The sequence below is a fragment of the Rhinopithecus roxellana genome, chromosome 15 (genome assembly GCF_007565055.1).
Source record: "Rhinopithecus roxellana isolate Shanxi Qingling chromosome 15, ASM756505v1, whole genome shotgun sequence".
Taxonomy (NCBI): Eukaryota; Metazoa; Chordata; class Mammalia; order Primates; family Cercopithecidae; genus Rhinopithecus; species Rhinopithecus roxellana.
The window spans coordinates 16,205,425-16,226,603 of NC_044563.1; the positions used below are offsets into that span (position 1 = coordinate 16,205,425).

The window sequence follows — 21,179 nt, forward strand, 5'->3', positions numbered from 1 at the left end:
GACTGGCTCTTCAGTGATCATTTGGAAAGTGGTAGCTGACATTTCACAGGAAGAGAAGATGAAGAACTGAGGCTATGTGTCTTAATAGCAAGAGCTTTCCACTGAACTTCATGGGACTACTTAGTCCTGGCTCTGTCACCAGTTAGATGCAGTGATCTTTGACAAGTCATATGACTTGCCAGACCTCAGTTTCCTAATTTGTAAAATGCACTAGTGTGAAGACCAAACACAATAAAGTATAGGAGGAAGGTGCTTTAAAATCTTAAAAGATAATACAAGGAAAAAGACTCTAATAATAATAAGATAATACAAGGAAAAAGAAAATAGAATTATATACAAAATTGCAATTTATCTGACCCCATTGCTAGCCCTGATTCCTTTGCAAAGTCTTAGCTTTATTTGCTGTCCTTAAAGTGAACTGTCAGGGTAGAGAAACCAAGGACATCCTGCCACCCTTAGGCTGCTTGGCTCTTAGATTGTAGAAATTTTCTGACCATTCGGAACACCCGCTGTGTACAGCACAAAGCCCTGTCCAATTTCAGATTCATCTATGGCAGAGATGGCTAGCTCTTCACCCCAAACTCATTGCCTTTCCTTCCTGGGCACCCGTCAACTCACATTTCCCAGCCTGCTTTGCAGTTGGGTGTGCCCATGTGACTGAGTTATAGCCAATGGGATGCAAGCGGAAGTGACGTCCACCAAGTCCAGGTAAAGGCTGTTAAGGAATGATCGTGCCCTCTCCTTCTCTTTCTCCTTCCATCTGCCAGATACAGATGGCAGGGATACAGATGACAAAGAGGGGGTTATGGAGCCACAGCTGGAAGGAGCCTGGTCCTTGAATCACCATTTGGAGAAAAAATGTTTGTCAACCAGGAATCCCCACTTTGGACTGTTGGGGTTGGGGGTGTGGGAAATCTTTGTGTCTAAGCTCCATGTGTTCCAGGGTCTGGTTGTTAGAGTCCTAATCCTGTGCTCCCTCCAGCTGCGGATGATCCATTCTGTCTGCACAGCTCCTCCAGGGCAGATAGATACACAGAAGCCCACGAGAGTCAAATAAGAGCAGTACCTTCCAGGCGAGTCACAAACAATTCAGCCTTCTGACGGTCATAGTCCAGGCAGTAGTGGAGTTTGGGGGCCTGGTTCCAACTGGCAGCCTTCTCTGGGTTCCAGGTCTCCATGACACAGACATCCTCCACCACACCTGTTAAGAAAGGCAAAATCGTCACTGCCACCCACACTGGGGTTCTGCTTTCCAGATTACACCTTTCCCATCTCTATCACCCTATGCCAGGAACCCAAACCCAAGTCTTCCCAGCTGTGCACAGAATCACAGTGGCCACACCAAGACAACACATGGGGTCAATGTCACAGTCCATTAGGCGGCATCTGTGTCCACTGGCTCCCTCACCAACCACACAAAACAAAACAGAGACTACACAACAATCCATTCTCCCTGTTTTATGTTTCGTCTTTCTAAAAGGCCTACATATTCTTTGGGTCAGGGAAAACTGTGTCTCTTCTTCCCATATCTTCCCCAGTGCCCAGCAGCAGCATGGTACACCTAAAGGTTCTGCACTTCGATGTTGATGCTGATGAAAAGGAGAGTAGAAATAGTAACAATATGTTTTGGCTGGGTGTGATGGCTCATGCCTGTAACCCCAGCACTTCAAGAGGCCAAGGCAAGGAGACCACTTGAGCCCAGGAATTTTAGACCAGCCTGGGCCACATAGTGAGATCTCATGTCTACAAAAAATAAGCAAAAATTATCTGGGCATGGTGGCATGCACCTGTAGTCCTAGCTACTCAGGAGGATGAGGTGAGAGGATCACTGGAGCCTGGGAGATTGAGCCTGCAATGGCCCATGATCATGCCACTGAACTCCAGCCTGGGAGACAGAGCAAGACCCCAACTCAAAAAAAAAAAAAAATTGCTTGGGACCTTAACTCAAAAAAACAACAAAAAATCCAATATGTTTTTTGTTACCTCCTTTGTGCCAGGCCCTGAATTAAGCATTTTATGTGCGTTATTTTATCTATACTTTACAACTCCCCTACCAGACAGATAATAGTCTAGTCCCATTTTATAGATGAGGAAACTGAGGTTCATGGAGTTACAGCATGACTCATGCCACATAGCAAGTATATGAAAGGGCAGCAAATTAAACCCATGACTCTGAAGCCCATGGTTTTAACCATGGCTCTTTATCCTCTCTTATAGTTGCACACATATGACTTGAAAGGGACTCCATTTCCCAGTGGAAAGTTGGCAGCCTGGGGGAGAAGTGCTATGGCAACACGTTGTCAGGAAGGAAGGATCATGATTTCAAGGCCTAGTGCCCACCTGCTTGGCTGGCGCCAAATGCTGGGGCACTCAGCCTCCTCATCAGGTCACACACAGCATCTACAGAGACATTGACAAACCCCACTGGAGTGCTGCCCATGGAAGTGCAGGGGGCAGGAGACCCCTACCATTCTGAGGGAGGATGAACAGCTCCTCTGTGACCTGCCTCTTGAGGCGACTGTCATTCGGGGGTTGGGGGCTGGCAGGTGCAGTGGGCTCCTCCGTGGACCTCAGTGAGTAGTCTGCATAGTTGATGACCTCTGGAGCCGTCACAGCTGGCCTGGGTCCATAGATGTCTGGGAACTTGAGGAGGGCACGGGGCTGAACAGGTTCCGTGGATTTTTTAACGTTGAACTGCAAACACAAATTACTCTGATTAGTCCACAAAGGAGCACTCCTGTCTGTTTACCCCCATGGAAGGGAGAAGCTGTGAACTGACCTGTTGTAGGAGGCAGACGGAGAGGTGTGGTTCCATTCTGCTCCAAAGAGCACAACTTATCAAACCCACTCAAATCCACAATCCACTGAGATGTGGGCCCTGTTCATCTATCCCTCCTCCATCCATCGGCCCATCCATCCTATGGCTGTGCCCATGGGTATTGCCTGGACCTGCTGCAGGTAGTTCCCCCTCTGCTGCTCTCATCTGCTCCCTTGCCTCTTCATTCTCCCTTCTCCCTTCTTCCCTCCTCTTCTCCACCTAATGGTTCAGAAATGCCAGTGGCTCCCACCACACTTGGAGCAAAATCCAGACTCTCTGTAGCTTGCCTAGCTTGATCCTGCTCATCTGTCTGATATCGCCCCCAATCCTTCCTTAGCTCACCTCCAGTCACTGAGCTCCCTGCTTCTCAAACAGCTTGGGCTCTTTCCTTGGTCCAGCTTCCAGCCCCTAACTTTTTCTCCCAAACCGCCCACCCCTACCTCCACCTGCTTTTCGCATGGCCGGCTCCACCTCATACCTGAAGTCTGACCAAGGAGTCCATCTCTAACCTTCCAATCTAAATTAAATCCCTCCCCCAAGCCTGTCCCTCCCTATCACCACATCCCACTCTTTTGCTTCACAGCATTGATCTCACCCTATATTGTTTTGGTCATAGGCTGGCCTGTTTGTAGTAAGTATCTCCCACTAGCATGTGAGATCTATTAGCACAGGAATTATGTCATGTCTTGCTCCTGCCTAGATCAGCCTGGTCCAAAGCCCACTGCCCCCATGGCTCTTGATGTTTGTCCTGTCTTCAAGTCTTTCCCCAGCAGAGCAGTCCCCATCAGAAACATTTGTCATTATCTTGTTACACACGGCAACTAGTCACCCTGGGAGAGACATGCATGACTTGCAAAACCAATTTCCCTTTGCACCTCCACCCACACTGAGTGTCACTGGGCATGAAGTTGCTGTGTCCCTTGTGCCTAGCATAGTGTCAGCTCACAGGGAGCATGCAATAAATACCTGTGACTAGGGCTGCCATGTTGTATGGTTTGTGCACTGCACAAAAGTCTCTGGATGAGGACAGAGTAGAAGCCAAAATGTAGCCTGTGTACCACTTGTCTAGTTGTGTGCTCTAGGCTAGGCCCTTTTCGCTCGGAAAAAAGGGGAATCTTTCTTTTCGAAAAGACCCACCTGCTTGTCATCCCTTAAGTACATGGGGCCCTTCACACAGAGAAATGGGATCTTCTGTCTTTCCCTCCTATTTGAGAGACTCAAAGTTACATGACAGGTAGTAAGAGGAGCCTTCCTGGTCCTCAGGATTGAAGACCAGGTCTAGAGCTTAAATTGCTGGCACCTGGGTGGGCAGCCCACAAAAGGGCCCTCAGGTTAGACAGGCAGATCTGAAGACTGAGATCTATGACTGAGTCTCCCAAGAAGCCTTCTGCCCTCCATGCTGGCCCTGCTGGCCCTCCTGGCCCTCCCATCTCTATGGCTGAAGCGGGTAGTGGGTGCAAATGGCTGGCAGCAGGACTCAGGCTGCCCTGCCCAGTGGCAGGAGTGACCCTGCACTGCCTAGGGGTGGGACTGGACGTGGTCTGGAAGGAGAGGCACTTAACAGTTTGCACTATTTCAAAACGTTGTGTTTCTAATTTTTGTACCCTCTTTAATTATCCCAGGATGAATCCTGGACATTCTGCCCTGGTTGAGACTCTGTCCCCAACCATTCCCGAAGGAGGCTGGACCTAGGTGATAGGGACATTCCTTAATTAGTTTTGTCCATTGGACATAAGAAGCTGCAGCAGGGCCCAAAGGGGCAAGAAACAGGGGCTGGTCTCTCGGTGACCTCTTGGACAACCTCTTCCTGCCGGGCCCCCCATCCTGCTGCTGCCCCTGCATTTCCACGTGTTTTCTTCTGAACTTCCCTAAAAGGTAGAGATTATCCCTCTTGTACAGATAAGAAAACTGAGGCTCGGAGGAGATTTAAGAAACCCTCAGTTCTTCTCTCAGAAACACTGCACAGTAGATTATAATGAAACCCAAGCGAGGACCTGATTGTATCCTGATCACCACTGAGTGTGCCTGGCACACATGGGGTCTAAAAGCATTTCTGACTACAGTGGAGTGAAGTCACTTGGAATCATGCAGCTGGTGAGGGCAGCAACAGAGTAAGCCTAGATCAGCCTGGCCCAAAGCCCACTGCCCCCAGGGCTCTTGACATTTTTCCTGCCTCCAAATCTTTCCCCAGCCCAGCAGTCCCCATCAGAAACATTTATCATTATTTTGTTACACACAGCCACCAGTCACCCTGGGAGGGACATGTATGATTTGCAAAATCAGGCCCCCTTTGTACCTCCACCCCCACTGAGAGTGTCACTGGCATCAAGGAGGCTGGCTTCCGGTACCAACCCTGCCGCTGGAACTGGGTCACTTTGGGCAGGTAATTCCACCTCTCTGGGTTGTCACCTTAAGTGACAGGTGATTTACAGGCTATCCCACTCCACATTCTGAGTTGCTTTTTTAGGCTGCAAAGAGGTGAGAGACACCATTGCTTTATTTTCAGGTATAGGTGAGTTGGAGATGATCACAAACAGGTGAAATAAATAAGCATATTTGGCCACTCAGGACTGCAACACAGAAGCGGACGGAAGGCAATATGTGTAAATAACACCTGATAGCCAGTGCACAGTACATGCAGAGCACAATCAGAGGTGCCCGGGAGGCCGAGCTGGCCTTCAGGGAGGAGCCAGGGTGTGACTGAGACCTTGAAAGAGAGGGGGATTTAGAAGGCAGGGGTGAAGACCGGGGTTGGGGGAGTAAACGTCTGTGCTCTTGACACCAGATGCTCAGGGCCCTTGGAAGAGACACAGAGCAATGACTAATGTCGCCATCTTTCTATCCTGTACAAAGTCACCTCCACCTTCAATATTTCATATAACTCTGTATTACCTTCATCCTACTGTTTCACAGTGAGGAAATTGAGGCTCAGGGAAGCTCGCAGTCATACAACTGACAAGTGGTATGTATCATAAAGCCTCTAGATGTTTTTACTTCAAAATTCACGTCATTTCCATTGCCCTGCAGCTGCTTCTCAACACCACCCCCTCGCCCCCCACTGCAAAATCCCTGTTGGTCTTGCCACTGGATTCTAAATGACAACCACAGCATCTCAGGGGCCCACCCGCTGCCACTCCCTCCCATTCATCGGCACAAAAGTGCTCCCAGCTGGGCCTCAGCACACACCTGACTTAAAGTCACCCTCTGCTGTCACTTGGTTGGGACCAGAACTAAGACTGTTTGGGTGGCCTGGGAAACATTTTTTTGTGTTTATATTTGGTTTCATCCCAATTCAATCATCTGAGAAAAGGGCTGGGTTTCATTCCCAGTTCGATGCAATTTGGATGATTTTGCATTTTCAAGGGGGAAATAATCACTGGGCTCAGCTCTGAGTGAAGTTCACTTTGTGTTGCCTCAAGTCATGACAGAGTCTGGCTCTGCCTTCCTCCCTCCTCAGTGGATCTCAATTTGTGTGTCCCTGATAATCTCAGGAGCTTGTTACCAGAGCTTAAAATGCACTCCTAGAGCAAAAGATTGGGCATTTCTTGGTTGTCTACCAATACCCATTCCCTCTCCCCTCCACCCACCCTCCACATCACCAGGTTGTCTAGGTTCCATCCCATCCCCAGCTCCCAGGAAGAGGTCAGATCTTTCCATTTCTTGGCATTATCTTGGTGACTGATTCCTAGGGGTTGGCACCCGTCCTGGGGAAGCCAACCCAGATGGGAGGGAGGGACTTGGATTCCACAGTAGTAGAAGTCCCCTCCTTCCTGGACAGGAAGCGAGTGGCCCTGCCTTGTGACTGCAAGGTGAGTCAGCCTTGGGGCAGCAGAGTGGAGAGACAGAAAGAACCTGTGTCCTTGATGGCAATGTCATTAAGCTGCTCAGCCAACCAGTCCTGCAATCTGTCCTGCCTCTGCATTTCAAGTTACATGAGTAGTACTGTTCTTATTGTTTAAGCCAGTTTGAATTGGGACTTTAGTGCCTTGCAACCCAGAGCATCCCAAACTGATGCATTGCCTTTTTCACAAGCATCACAGGAGGTCATGACCCTGGTGTGGAGAAACTGGGCCTGGGATAGAAAGAACCCCTCTTGAATCTCTGCATCCAGCCCAAGGCATCCTCATTTGCTGTTTATTCTTTTCCCACTTTATCCTGTGTGGCAAACGGCTGGCTTTAGCTGGGAATGACTTACACCTTTGCCCAGGCCAAGAGCAGAGTCCAATGACAGCTACATGAGTCTCTTCAAGGAGCAAAATCAGCAGCTCATTACCTATCTCCTTCTCTTGTACAATCTTATTTATTGCATTTCAAACTTGGTACTATCACATCTTTCAAATGCGTCTATCTTTGCACTTAAATAGCTGAAACTTCAGTGCCAGACAAACAGAAAATAGGTTCAGAGGTTGAGAGAGGGAGCCTGGGAGAGGGTTCTAGGTGAAGAACAAGAACATCTGGGGGAAGGAGGTGCTCAGGGTAGCAGGGCCCTAGAGAGAGACCTTGCTCCAGCCTTCCACCATGGGTGCAGGAGGAGCAGGACTTAGAATCAGATATTCTCTGTCTACGTGTCCCTTGAAGCCCAGGAATAGGGCCTGGGAAGCATATCTGCAGGACGAATAAGGTAAGATTTCCAGGGGAGACAGGCATTCAACAATTAGGGGATGGGTGCATAGCTGTGCTTGGCATTGCATGTGCATGTGGATAGAAGAATCACACCCTCAGATGTGCATCAGACCCCTCAAATGTACCTCCTTAGATTCTCCCAGCCTCACCTGTCCCTGGGACCTTTGGCTGCTTGCTCCCCCCACTGTGTCCAACCAGCTGTCCATGGGCACAGCCCCACAGAGTCTCACGCTGGGCTCAAGCCATACCTCTCTTGCCTTCTGCCCTGGGACTCCTCCATGCCTGCTGAGGTGTGAGACACCAGGAACACTCTGTCCACTCAGAAGCAACCCAGATGTGAAGAGAGTTAAAGCTCCATAGGGGAACTCAGCAACAAAAACCCAAACAACCTGATTCAAAAATGAGCAAAGGACTTAAATAGACACTTCTCTAAAGAAGATATGCAAATGGCCAATAAGCACATGAAAAGATGCTCATCATCACTAATGACCAGAGAAATGCCATAAAAACTATAGTGAGATACCACCCCGCACCCATTAGAATAGCTACTATCAACAAAACAGAAAATGACAAGCACTGGTGAGGATGTGACGAAATTGGAATTCTGTGCACTGCTGGTGGGAATGTAAAATGTACAGCTGCTGTGGAAAACAGTATAGTAGTTCCCTAAAAAATGAAAAATAGCCAGACATGGTGGCTCACGCCTATAATCCCAGCACTTTGGGAGGCAGAATTGGGTGAATCACTTGAGGTCAGGAGTTCCAGACCAGCCTGGCCAACATGGGGAAACCCCATGTCTACCAAAAATACAAAAATTAGCTTGGGCTTGGTCATGCACACCTGTAATCCCAGCTACTTAGGAGGCTGAGGCAGGAGAATCGCTTGAACCTGGGAGGCAGAGGTTGCAGTGAGCCAAGATCGTGCCACTGCACTCCAGCCTGGGTGACAGAGCAAGACTTTGTCTCAAAAAAAAAAAAAAAAAAAAATTAAGAATAAAATTGCCGTATGATCCAGCAATTCCACTTCTGGGTATATACTCAAAATAATCGAAAGCAGAGTCTTTGAAGAGATATTTACACCCATGTTCATTGCAGCATTATTCACAATCGCTAAAAGGTGAAGCAATCCAAATATTTATGAAGAGATATTTACACCCATGTTCACTGCAGCATTATTCACAACCGCTAAAAGGTGAAGCAATCCAAATATCTATGAACAGATGAATGAATAAGCAAAATGTGGTATATCTATACAATGGAGTATTATTCTGCCTTAGAAAGGAGGAAGATTCTGACACATGCTACAACACGGTTGAATCTTCAGGACATGATGACAAGTGAAATCAACCAGTCACAAAAAGACACATATTGTATGATTCCACTCAAATGAAATTCTTAGAGCCTCAAAATCATAGAGACAGAAAGTAGAATGGTAGATGCCAGAGGCTGGGGTCGGGGGGGAAATGGGAAGTTATTATTCAATGGGTACAGATTTTTAGTTTTACAGTACCAAAAGTGTTACAGAAATGGATGGTGGCGATGTTTGTAAAACATCCTGAATGAATTAATACCACTGAACTGAGGCTGGGCATGGTGGCTCATGCCTGTACTCTCAGCACTTTGAGAGGCTGAGGCAGGAGGATGGCTTGAGCCCAGGAGATCGAGACCAGAATGGACAACATAGTGAGACCCCATTTCTAAAAAAAAAAAAAAAAAAATTAGTTGGGTAGGGTGGTGCATGCCTGTAGTCCCAGCTATTCAGGGGGCTGAGGTGGGAGGATCGCTTGAACCTGGAGGTGAAGGCTGTAGTGAGCCGAGATTGCACTGCTGCCCTCCAGCCTGGGCAACAGAGGGAGATCCTATCACACACACACACACACACACACACACACACACACACACACACACACAACCATTGAACTGTATACTTAAAAATGGTTAAGATGCCGGGCGCGGTGGCTCAAGCCTGTAATCCCAGCACTTTGGGAGGCCGAGACGGGCGGATCACGAGGTCAGGAGATCGAGACCATCCTGGCGAACACGGTGAAACCCCGTCTCTACTAAAAAATACAAAAACTAGCCGGGCGAGGTGGTGGGCGCCTGTAGTCCCAGCTACTCGGGAGGCTGAGGCAGGAGAATGGCGTAAACCCGGGAGGCGGAGCTTGCAGTGAGCTGAGATCCGGCCACTGCACTCCAGCCTGGGCGACAGAGTGAGACTCCGTCTCAAAAAAAAAAAAAAAAAAAAAAAAAAAAAAAAAAAAAAAAAAAAAAATGGTTAAGATGGTAAATTTTATGTTATGTTCTTTTACCATAATAAATTGAAAAAAAAAAAAAAAGAGAGAGAAAGAGAGAAAAAAAAAAAACAACAACAAACACCTCTATGGGAGGAACCCGACCGCCGTGAGCAGGAAGACAGGCAATGAATTCTCCTTCCTCCTCCTCACTGTTCCCAAAAGTGCCTTCAGTCGCCTTTTGGAAGATGACCCCTGCAGATCCAACAGTCACCCTGAATGCCAAGTGGCAGTGGCTCCGTAATGCCCTGTGCTTGTCCTTCCTCCTCCTGGGCCCCACCCACCGTTCTCCGGCTCCTGCTTCCTCATGAAGGGCAGCACAGACGCCTCCAGCTCTGCCTCCGGTAATAATCCAGGCAGAGACAGATGGCATGGGGGGTGGAACCTTAACCTTCATTTAATGAACAAATATTTATTGAGCCCCACTACAAGCCAGGTCCTACGCTAAGTGTTCAGAATATGGGAGTAAACAAGACAGATGCTGTCCTTCCCTTATGGGGCTTATGTTGGAAAACCAAAAATTAATTACGTAGTTAATGATCTGTAAACAAACCTTTAATCCTACCAAAGATGCTAGGTGACCCCTTTTGTGACATGATTAATTTTTCACCTTACGGCTGTTTATTAATTTGGGGTTTCATGCTGGGACGTCCCTCTTACAGTAGCATTGCACCACCCAGGAGGTTGCAGGTGGGGGAAGCAGATCCAGCTGAAAAAGGGGGCATCTTTGCTCCTTAAATTTGAACTTTAAAAAAGGGGAGGGCAGAGAAGAAGCATCCAGTTGAGAATCCAGTATTCAGATGATGCCAACCACGGACCACTGCTGCTGCTGGGGTCTGTAGTATAGCTAAGCCCCTGCTAAGGGGGTAGTGAGGCCAGGGCAGAGGGACCTGCAAGAGTCTGTGGCTCTGGGTTCTAATACTGGCAATTATACACACTAATGTGTATATAATGAAATATATCCTGCTGATCAGGTATTCAGGCTCTAAAACAAGACAGCTTAGTTGGAGTCTGGGCTCTGTCAATTACTTGCTGTGTGACCTCGGGTCTGATTAATTAACTTCTCTGTGCCCAGTTTCTTCATCTGTAAAATGGGGATGCTAACAATAGCATCTCTCTCCTGGGGCTGGATTGAGGATTAGATAGGCTAACCCACTCAGAGCTCTTAGGACAGAGGCTAGCCCAGCCAACCCTCGACAAATGTTGGCAATATTTATGTGACTCTAGGGTCTAGTCAGGTGCTACGAAAAGTGGGGTTTGTGTGTAGAGAACAATTGATAAACTATTGTTTGTTGTTGTTACTTTTTTACTCATTTGTGATAAATATAGAAATTGTGAGCATTACAACAAACCTAAACTAAGCTAAACTGCATCCTCTCTCACAGGTGGTTGGAGAAGCTCTGGTCTAGACCGAGCATTCTCACACTAGAGCCGCCGTGGTAGGTGCATCTTTGATGACACCTCTCAGGGTCCTGTCCCTTGGTGTCCATGCCCTTGTATAATCCCCTGTCCTTGAATATGGGCTGGACCTAGTAACTTGCTTCGAATGAACAGAATATGCAAATGTGAGAAGACAATATTGCTAAGATTAGATTACCGAAAAAATGACATTCCATTTTCCTTGCTCTCTCTCACCCACTCCCTCCGATAAAACACACTGCAATGTTGAGAGCTTTCCTACAGAGAGCCCCATGTGCAAAGACACAAGGGCACCACAGGAAGAACTGAATCCTGCCAACAACCACAAGAGTGAGCTTGGAGGTAGAGGTTGCCCCAGTCAAACCCTGAGATAAGCACAGCCCCAGAGGACACCTTGACCACAGCCTGGCAGAGATTTTGAGCCAAAGAACCCAGGTAAGCCATGACCGGATTTCTGACCCCACAGAAACTGAGATAATAAGCATTGTTGTTTTAAGCCATTGTGTTTTGGGGCAGTTTGTTACACAGCAATAGATAACTAATACAGCTCTTTGTGAGAATTACCCAAGAAGGTGTTAAAAAAATGTACACACCACTACACACCCACTAAAATGGCTAAAATCAAAAAGACTGACAACACCAGTGCTGACAAGGACGTGAGACATTTGGGATGCTCACCAGCGCTGGTGGAAGGGAAAATGGCAAGTCACGTTGGAAAACTGGAAGTTTCTTAAAAGTTAAACATAAATCTACCCTATGACTCAGCAGTTCCACTCCCACGTATTTATCCAAGAGAAAGGAAAACATGAATCCGCAAGAAGACTTAGACATGGCTACTGAGAGCAATGTGACTCGTCCTAGCCAAACACTGAAAGCAGCCCTGCCGTCCACCAACAGGACAATGAAGTCGGTTGGGGCATATTCTTACAATGGAATATTCCTCAACCAACAAAAGTAATGAGTTTCAGGTACGCTCAGCAACAGAGATGAATTACCAAAACATGCTGAGGAAAAGAAGGCAGCTGTCCACAAATACATACTGCCTGATTCCATTGACAGAGCTGGATCTCAGCCACAGACAATTTGGCCCCTCAGGGGACATTTGCAGTGTCTGGAGACATTTTTGGTTGCCACAAATGGAGGCGGTGGAGCTGCTACTGACCACAGTCACCATGGGGGTTGGGAGCTGTTACTGGAGGCCAGGAATGCTGCTAAGCATGCCACAATGTCAACCCCTATCTCAGTTTGGACAGCTATAACAAATTACCATAAACTGGGTAACTTCAACAACAAATGTTTATTTCTCACAGTTCTAGAGGCTGGAAGTCCAAGGTCAAGGAGCTGGTGAATCTGGTGTCTGGGGAAAACCCACTTCCTGGTTTGCAGAGAGCCATTTTGTTGCATCCTCACACGGTGGAGAGCAGACAGCATCTCTCTCACATGTCTTCTTCAAGGGCACTAATCCCATTCACGAGGGCTTTACCCTCATGACCTGATCACCCCTCAAAGGCCCCACTTCCTAATATCATAGCATTAGGGGTGAGAATTCCAACATATGAATTTGAGGGCACACATTCAATCCCTAATTCCCCTACAACAAAGAATTATCAACCCAAAATGTCATTAGGGCTGAAGTTGGGAAACCCTGATTTAGATGAAGTTCTATGACAGGTGGAACTCATCAGTGGTAACAGACATCAGAACAGTGACTGCTTTTGGGAAGAATGAACTGGGAAGAGGCACGTGAGGGGTGTGGGTTACAGCCTGAGAGATACATATTTGTCAAAATTGGTCAAGCTATAAACTTAGGATGTGTATATTTCACTGTATGCAAATTATATCACAATAAAAATAGAGATAGAGATAGATACATGTACACACACATGCACCTCTGAGTAACATGCTGAATTGGGCTTTCTGGGGTGGTTGAAGAATCTGTATGTTCAGCAAATTTGCTGAGTGATTCCTGCACACAATCGGCCCAGAACTTGGCTGTGGACCTGCATTTAGGATCCACTGGTCTCTAGACCAGTATTTCTCAAACTTTCTTTCCAAATAGCCTCAGAGGCAGAAGAGGGTGACATGTACTCTAGGGAAGGGGAAGCAATTGGAAGCAATTGGGGATCTTTCTCCAAATCTCCAATTCTATCTTACAAATTCATATGAGTCTTTGTATTTGATTCCATATGATTGTTTTAGTATTAAAATGTTTTAACTTACTACCAGCAAGGAAAATTTTCTTTTATTTTATGATTTCTAGGTCTGGTACCACACTCCTTCCACTCCCACTCAAATACACACACACACACACACACACACACCCTAATGTCTGGACAAGCAGCATTAAGTCCGTTACATCAAGCTAGAAGAAACTGAGAGAGATCCTCATTTTGCTCATTTTGCCTCCAGGGAAGGACCAACTCCTACAGGCTAAGTGGGAAAAGCCTCACTATCCTTTGAAGATAGCTTAGAAGCTTATCAAAATTTCCCTTCCAACTGCAGAGAATATTTTCCTGGAGAAAATGTGGGGCGCAGCTCTTAAGCAATCCAAAGGTTTGATCTCCTCTGCCCATTCCTTCTGTAGAGGAAGGCACACCCAACCGATTGTGTCCTCGCAGATACCAACAACTAACTGAACCTTCATGGCTAGCCAGTCACTTATTAACAGACTTGTATTCATCAAGGAAGGCCAACTTTTAAACCTCAAGGCTGAACACAATAAAAGTTGATTTCTCACAGTCTGAAAAGGGCTGGTTATTTTCAAACTCAGGGTCCCAGCCTCTTCCACCTTGTGTCCCTGTTTACCTGTGCCCTGCACCGTTCAAATATAAACTCCCCAAATCCTCATAATAACCTTATAGGAAGTACAAATATTGTCAACCCCATTTTACAGAGAAGACACTGAGTCCGTAGAGCTCAGTTCTGTGTCAAAAGTCATGGCCCGCTAGGGGGCGGTAGAGGCTGCATTCAGATCCAGGCTGACTCGCCCCAGAATCCCCTGGGGAACCACCAGGCCCAGCTGCCTTCCCGCCACTTCAGCCACCACCTCCCATTTCTAGTGAGCCTTGACCACTCCTCCACGTTTCTGTGCCCCTAAGGCGGATGCCCAGGACGCCGCCTGGTCCCACCACCTGCTATGCTGCCCCTGCATGCCCTTCAGTCAGGGAAACGGGACTGTCAGCGCCAATTCCCATACTTTGACGTGCATCAGCTTCATTTGGGGAATGAAGATTCCCAGGCCCCCAGAGGTTTGACTTGATGGGTTCTAGGTGGAGCCTAGGGACGCCTCACTTGGGAACACTCTGATTTGGGGGAGCCCCAAACATCCAGGTAAGGTAGACGTAGACACCCCCTCTTTCATGGTAAGCTGCTCACAGGCACGGCTTCTTGAGAGTCCGTTCAGCTCCCCGCTGCAACACTGATTTGCCTGGTAGGCCTCCGTCTCCTAGGAAGCTGCCAGCACTAGGGTCCTCTACTTCTTGCTTGCTTCAAGAATTGTGAAGCCATGTGCCTTTGGGAAAATCCACAGTTATTTCTGGGAGTGGGAGAGTGGTGACACAGTTTAAGCTGCAAAGTGGAAATCCACCTTGAAGAGGAGGCTTGGCTTCCGGTCCAGGCGGCGCAGTGTTTCCATGGCGATCTTGCCCCTGTACCATCTTTTGTTATCCCTTCCAACACCTCTTCTCCTGTTTGTTCCGAGTCTGTGCCCCCAATCCTTTCTCAACTCCGCCTCCCTCGGAGCTCACCGCCTCCTATTCTTTCTCCTTTCTCCTTGTGGTCATTTTGAAATCTAAAACAGCCCATTTGTGGCTGGTCCAGGGCACTCACTGCCTCCAGCCGGTACTTGATGTGACTTGATTGGAGATTTGTTGGTGGGTGAGCCCTGCTGGCAGCTGCCCCTCCCAACCTGGCCAGGATGAGACACAAGGAGAATACCAGCCAGCCCTAGTGTAAACCTTTTATCTGCTGTTTGTCATCATTCCATCATTCATTGGACAATGATTAAACCTCCCAACAATGGCCAGCTGCCCGAACAACACGGTCTGATCACTGTCCTTATGGAGTGGACATTTGCAGTGGGGTAGAGAGCAAGAAGCCAGGAGATCCCAAAAGCTGTTTCCCTTAGGAATAAGTGCTATCCAGACCAGGACAGATAGTAATGAGGTTGGTTGCGGTGGGGGCGGGGTGGTGGGAGTTGTTTCTACTCAGAATTTGAGGGTCAGGGAAAGGTCCCTGAGCTAAAATTTGAAGAAAAAGAAAACCCATCATATGTAGCTTTACGATATGTCAGATACAAGTCTAAGCATTTTACCCATTCGGTTTCATTTCAACTTCACATCCACGTGAGGAGGCATTATTGTCATCCCCACTTAGAGGAAGAAACAGGCACAGAAGGGTTAAGTCTGAAGTCACATGGTTAATAAGATGCAGAGCTGGGAATTGAACCCAGGCACATGACTGTGGAGCCCGCAGGCTTCCAGCTTGGCCCCATCCTTCCCTTCCCAGGAAGACACAATAGTCTGTTGTCATTCCCAGGTCTTGGATAGATATAAGGAGAAGCCAGTGGGGCTGGAGGAAGGATGTCCCATCTCTACCCTTCCAGCCTAGCCATTCACTCCATCAACCATCATTCAACATTGAGAGCCCTTTATGGGATAAAAGGCATGGCCAACACTGATCGCTACCCCCATGCATAGTCTGCATGTGTGTTGGTTGCGGGGAGTGGGGAGGAGAGGGGATTATTAGAGTAATAACTATGATGAAGAACAGTAAAACACCAGGCAGAGTCTGTAGGAGCAAACCAAGCTTTGCCTGGAGAAGGGGAGGGTGGTAGGTGCAGGAAGGGGAGAAGGGAGAGCTGTAGGAGGATTCATAGAGACGCTGACTTTGGGTTGGGTGTCCCTGAAGTCTGACAGGTAGAGAAATTAGAGAGGGGCATTCCGCCAAGACGGCAGAAGGAAAGTTTGCACTGTGCCCAGAGTGCAGTCAGTTGGTGGGTGCAATACAGCTAAAACCCAGTGAGCGGAAGGGGGTGAATGTTGCTGCAATCTCAACATTTCTGGCAGAAACTGAATTTAAAAACAGAATTATTAACAAACAAACAAAACAAAACAAAACTCCATGGGACTGGAAACTGCAAAATGGCAAGATCCTACCTAGAGATTTCCTTCTTGTAGGTGGTCCCTGCATTATTTCAGCAGTCACATCACAAAGCCCTTTAGGCCACCATCTCTGTAAACTTTCTGTGTAACAGATGCTCTGCAATGCACAACACAAACTTTACTGTATTTAATCTTCACACAACTATAGATAAGTGCCTAATATTTTCTCTATTCTATATACTCTAATATTAACAAATAAAAAAATAACCTAATTATTTTTACTATAGAGGAAGAAACTGAGGCTCAGGGAGATTGAAACATATCCAAGGTCACACAGCTAATATATGAAAACATTGGGCTTTGAACCTATGTCCACCCCAAAGCCAGTGCTACTAACCTGTATACTACACTGTGTGTGGTTTCTTGGGGCTGTGTCTGTGGATACCAACCACACAGTTAAAAATGGAAAAGTTTGAATCATTGCTTTCACTTTTCTGGCAGGTGCCACATCATTAGGCTGGCAGCCCCATCCACTCCCTCTTTCCCCCACCAGTGGTCTGGTTGTTTTCATGAACTGCCTGGATGTTTAAGCATCAACTTTGGTATTATTCTCAGTTCTGAATCTGGGTTTGACATTCTTTGTGCAGGAAATGTGTTTCATTTGTGCCCTGAACAAAGGCAATGTCAAGACTATGCTGTAATCTCATCAACACTCATCATAAACTACTGTATTTTAAAAGGTCAGTAATCTGGGCTTGAACACAGCCTTTTCACTTCAGCCACCCAACCCTTATTTTCCCATCTCCAGTGGCCACAACAAGGCTCTCAGCAATGTGTTTCACCTCAGAGCATGGTCCCTGTGTCTTCCAAAATTTGACTTTGCTTTCCAAAATTTCCACTTCTGCCCCCTCTCCTGTCCCACTGTACTGGTTTACGAGGGACTCACATTTTTCCTGTTAAACTGAGTCCATGTATTAGAAGGATCTCAGCACTGCATAACTGAAAACTTCCGTCAGATAGGAACACAATTGTTTAATATTGGTTCATTTGAATCCTTTAGACATTTTTTTCTTAGTTTCTAATTTGTGTTTCTAATTTAATGTTCTTTTCCCAAGACAGTCATTTTTGTATTAAAGGCTGAAAAGTTTGTTTATATGTCAGTTTCCTTGGCATTGAAATTAGGGTGTTCTTTCAGAGCAGCTACAGGATTACTTGATTCTATGGTGCTCAGACAATTGATGAAACCATTAACTAGGGCAACTGCCATAACCGTTACTGTGCCAATATATATTATAAATAATGAAGTGCAAAAATTTGAGTTTGTACCCATTTAAAAATTGATTAACATATATTCAAGGTTATCCTTATAATAAGACCTCTTTCATACTTTTGCATTCTGATAAGCTTTTCTGAGTGGAAGAGAAAGGAGATAAATCTACAGAACCATCAAACCCATGTGAATATCACCCATTAGAGGTGATGCAGTGTAGAAAAAAAGTGCAGGGAACCGCTAATCTAAGACATCCATCCACTTATATGCAGATACTTGAAAAGCACATCAATCTCTAACCCAGAAGTTTAAAAACAGCCTGAATTGCAACGTGCAACTTCAAAATCAAGACAGAGACTGTTTTAACTAGATTCTCCTTATATTTTGGTTTTAAGTCAAACTGCTTCACATTATATTGCTGTCAAACAGAAATCAGAACACATTTGTTGCCTGCCAATCATCTGTTTACCCACCCTACATACCATGGGAGATACATGAGTAAGTGAGTAAGTCCCTGCCCTCAGAAAGTTTACCATCCCATGGTAGAGACGAGATATTCCATAAAGGGGAAATACAAGGTGCTTATACTACAATTCTCCTACCCTATGCTCATGGCAGATTCGGCTAATTGATCGAAGCATTCTTTCCTGCTGAGCTCAGACACAGGATGTTTGTTCAGCTTCAGGCTCCAGGAAGCTACTATCCATTAATAGGAATTGATATGGAAGAAGAAAGACATTTGCTATTCCTGATTCAAACTTATGAAAAGATAGATAAAAATAGAAGGCAGTCTTAAAGAGCTAAATACCTGGACTGTAGGCTACATAAGACCTAAGGAGGAGCTCTTCATTGTTGATGTGATCAGAGATGGCTTCCTGGAGAAGGGGCTTCAATGCAGCATTCAGGGATGACTAACAATGAAAGAGAGAGAGAGAGGCTTCTGAAATAGGGAGGACAGCAGCAGCGTGCATCCAAAGGGGAGCATGCTTAGGACATGGTGAGTCAGCTGGAGAGGAAGGCTGGGGCTGGAGAAATGGAGTTGGAAAGCAATGGTGAGGCCAGGTCATAAAGGGCCTTGAATGCCAAGCAAAAGATCTTGAATTCTATCTTATAAACAATGGAGAACCTTCGACAGTTTGTGAGTAGGAGAATGACATGAGCAAAACTGTGTTTTCAGTAAATCAAACCAGCAGGTACATACAGGAGGGGATGGACAGACGTGAAGGAAACTAAGTGAGAAAATCAGCCTGGAGACATAGAGACACAGTGAAGGTAACACAGTTTGGGGGAACCATGTGCTGGGGAAAGGGAGGAATCCAAAAGTGAGAGCTGCCTCAAGAAAAATACACTTCAACTATAACTTCTCAGGCCTCCCTTTCCAAAAAAGACGCATGCACACGTATGTTTATTGCAGTGCTGTTCACAATAGCAAAGACTTGGAACCAACCCAAATGCCCATGAATGATACACTGAATAAAGAATATGTGGCACATGTACGCCATGGAATACTATGCAGCCATAAAAAAGGAATGAGATCATGTCCTTTGCAGGGACATGGATGAAGCTGAGAACCATCATTCTCAGCAAACTAACACAACAAAAGAAAACCAAACACTGCATGTTCTCACCCATAAGTGGAAGTTGAACAATGAGAACACATGGACACAGGGAGGGGAACACACCAGGGCCTGTTGGGGGTGGGGTGGTTGGGGAGGGACAGCATTAGGAGAAATATCTAATGCAGATGATGGGTTGATGGGTGCAGCAAACCACTGCGGCATGTGTATACGTACGTAACAAACCTGCATATCCTGCACATGTATCCCAGAACTTAAAGCATAACAAGAGAAAGAAAGAAAGAAAGAAAGAAAGAAAGAAAGAAAGAAAGAAAGAAAGAAAGAAAGAAAGAAAGAAAGAAAGGAAGGAAGGAAGGAAGGAAGGAAGGAAGGAAGGAAGGAAGGAAGGAAGGAAGGAAGGAAGGAAGGAAGGAAGGAGGAAAAGAAAGAAAGAAAGAAAGAAAGAAAGAAAGAAAGAAAGAAAGAAAGAAAGAAAGAAAGAAAGAAAGAAAGAAAGAAAGAAAGAAAAGAAAGCAGCAGAACCCCTGTGTGTCACTGGATGTCTGCAGTCTCTGCCATGTTTGGGCAACAAATTGATTCTTCTGTGTGAATTTCATGACTAGTCAGGAGGTACATTTCAAGGGATGGCCATTAATGTGCTGCTTCTAACATTCTTCCAGCAGCTGACATTTTGGCAGATTCAAAGCCAGTCAGTATCATCCATAGATCTAGTTCTTCCTTCTTTTAAATGAGATGCAAACCTAATAGATTTCCTCCTGTGTTACAAGAGCTGACAATCAAACAGTCTACAAAATGTCCCAAAATATGATCTGATCATGGAAGGTCAGTGATATCAGAGTACCTGGCTCCAAATTACTATAAATGAGAACTATTTTTCCTCAGCTCACTCCAAGCTTTTTGAAATGAGAATAATAGCTCCAAAGCTTCCTATCCGCAGGTGTGTCTGTTTGGCAAGCACGTATTAAAGGCTTCAAGATGCACAAAGCATCAGGCTAGATGCTGAATCAAATGGGAAAATGAAAGCGGCTTCTAAACAATAGAACCTTGTGCAAATAAAGGGTGTTACCACTGCTGGTCCTGAGCTTTGCCAATTTCATTGGCATACTTCCTCTGCCTCACAGACTCTTCCTTTATTATTATTAATCATTAGGGTTGGTAATAATAGCTAACATGGTTTGAGTATGCTATCAATAAGGGTTTTTGCAGGAACAGATGGCACATTATAACTGGGTAATTGAGGAGATTTTCATAAAGCATTTACAAATGTATGGAGGGTTAAGGAAAGCAACAAGGAGTGGCGAGTATGCAGGGGCTGGGAGAGCTGGGCACTGTTAGCATCCCTAGGCCTGAAGGGGCAAGAATCAGGAGAGGTCACTGGAAACAGGACAGGGTGCTGAAGGGAAACGGTGACCTGGCAGGATCTGACCCCTTCAGCTGAGGATGTAGCCACCCCCCAGGCACCTAGCAGGGAGGGAGCAGGGGTGATGAAGGCCCCTCACACTCCTCTTGTCCTCAGATCTCCTTTGGGTCAACTCCACCTGATGCCAAAAGGCAGAGGAGTTGGTCAATGCAGCCAATAGGTGGGGGCCTCCTGGGGCCAGGGTGTGGAGGGGGAGAAAATGGGGATAGGCTTGGAGCAGGGGGTGGGGAATAAGTAGGTTTGGGGTTGAGAGGGGAGCATTCAGGGGGTTCTGGAGGCACAAGGAAATAACTTCCAGCCCAGCACTCACTATGTTCTGTGTATGACTGTGTGATGAACATCTCTCCCTCTAAAATATTAACTGCTTGAGGTCAGGGATGGGTTCTGCCTTGTCACTGCACTGTCCCAAGGGCTAACTCAGTGCCTTGCACATAGCAGGTATGCAAGACATATTTGTTGAATGACTAATCATCCTAGAAATGGAATGTTCATGTTCCCCTTTTCATTCTAACAGACACATTTCATTTATCACATCTGGAATACTCTTGATGAATTTTTCCTTTCCCGCATGGTGAGTAGACAAGTCATTGCTTTGGTAAAGGATAAATAAGAAAATAATTCACAGATTCTTAAAAATATCCTTTGAGCAACGGCAGGTGC

The 21,179-nt window shown here is 46.3% G+C and overlaps 1 protein-coding gene across 1 annotated transcript in view; it reads right to left on the reverse strand.

The window, feature by feature from the left end:
• The window catches only part of SYT13 (synaptotagmin 13), a 44,241-nt gene that overhangs the window by 10,468 nt on the left and 12,594 nt on the right, over window positions 1–21,179 (reverse strand). Inside the window, exons 2-3 of the mRNA XM_010371037.2 lie at window positions 2,469–2,694; window positions 1,067–1,201 (exon numbers count right to left, since the gene is read on the reverse strand). Of these exons, the coding sequence (XP_010369339.1) occupies window positions 1,067–1,201; window positions 2,469–2,694 (361 nt within the window). The remainder of the gene's footprint in view (window positions 1–1,066; window positions 1,202–2,468; window positions 2,695–21,179) is intronic.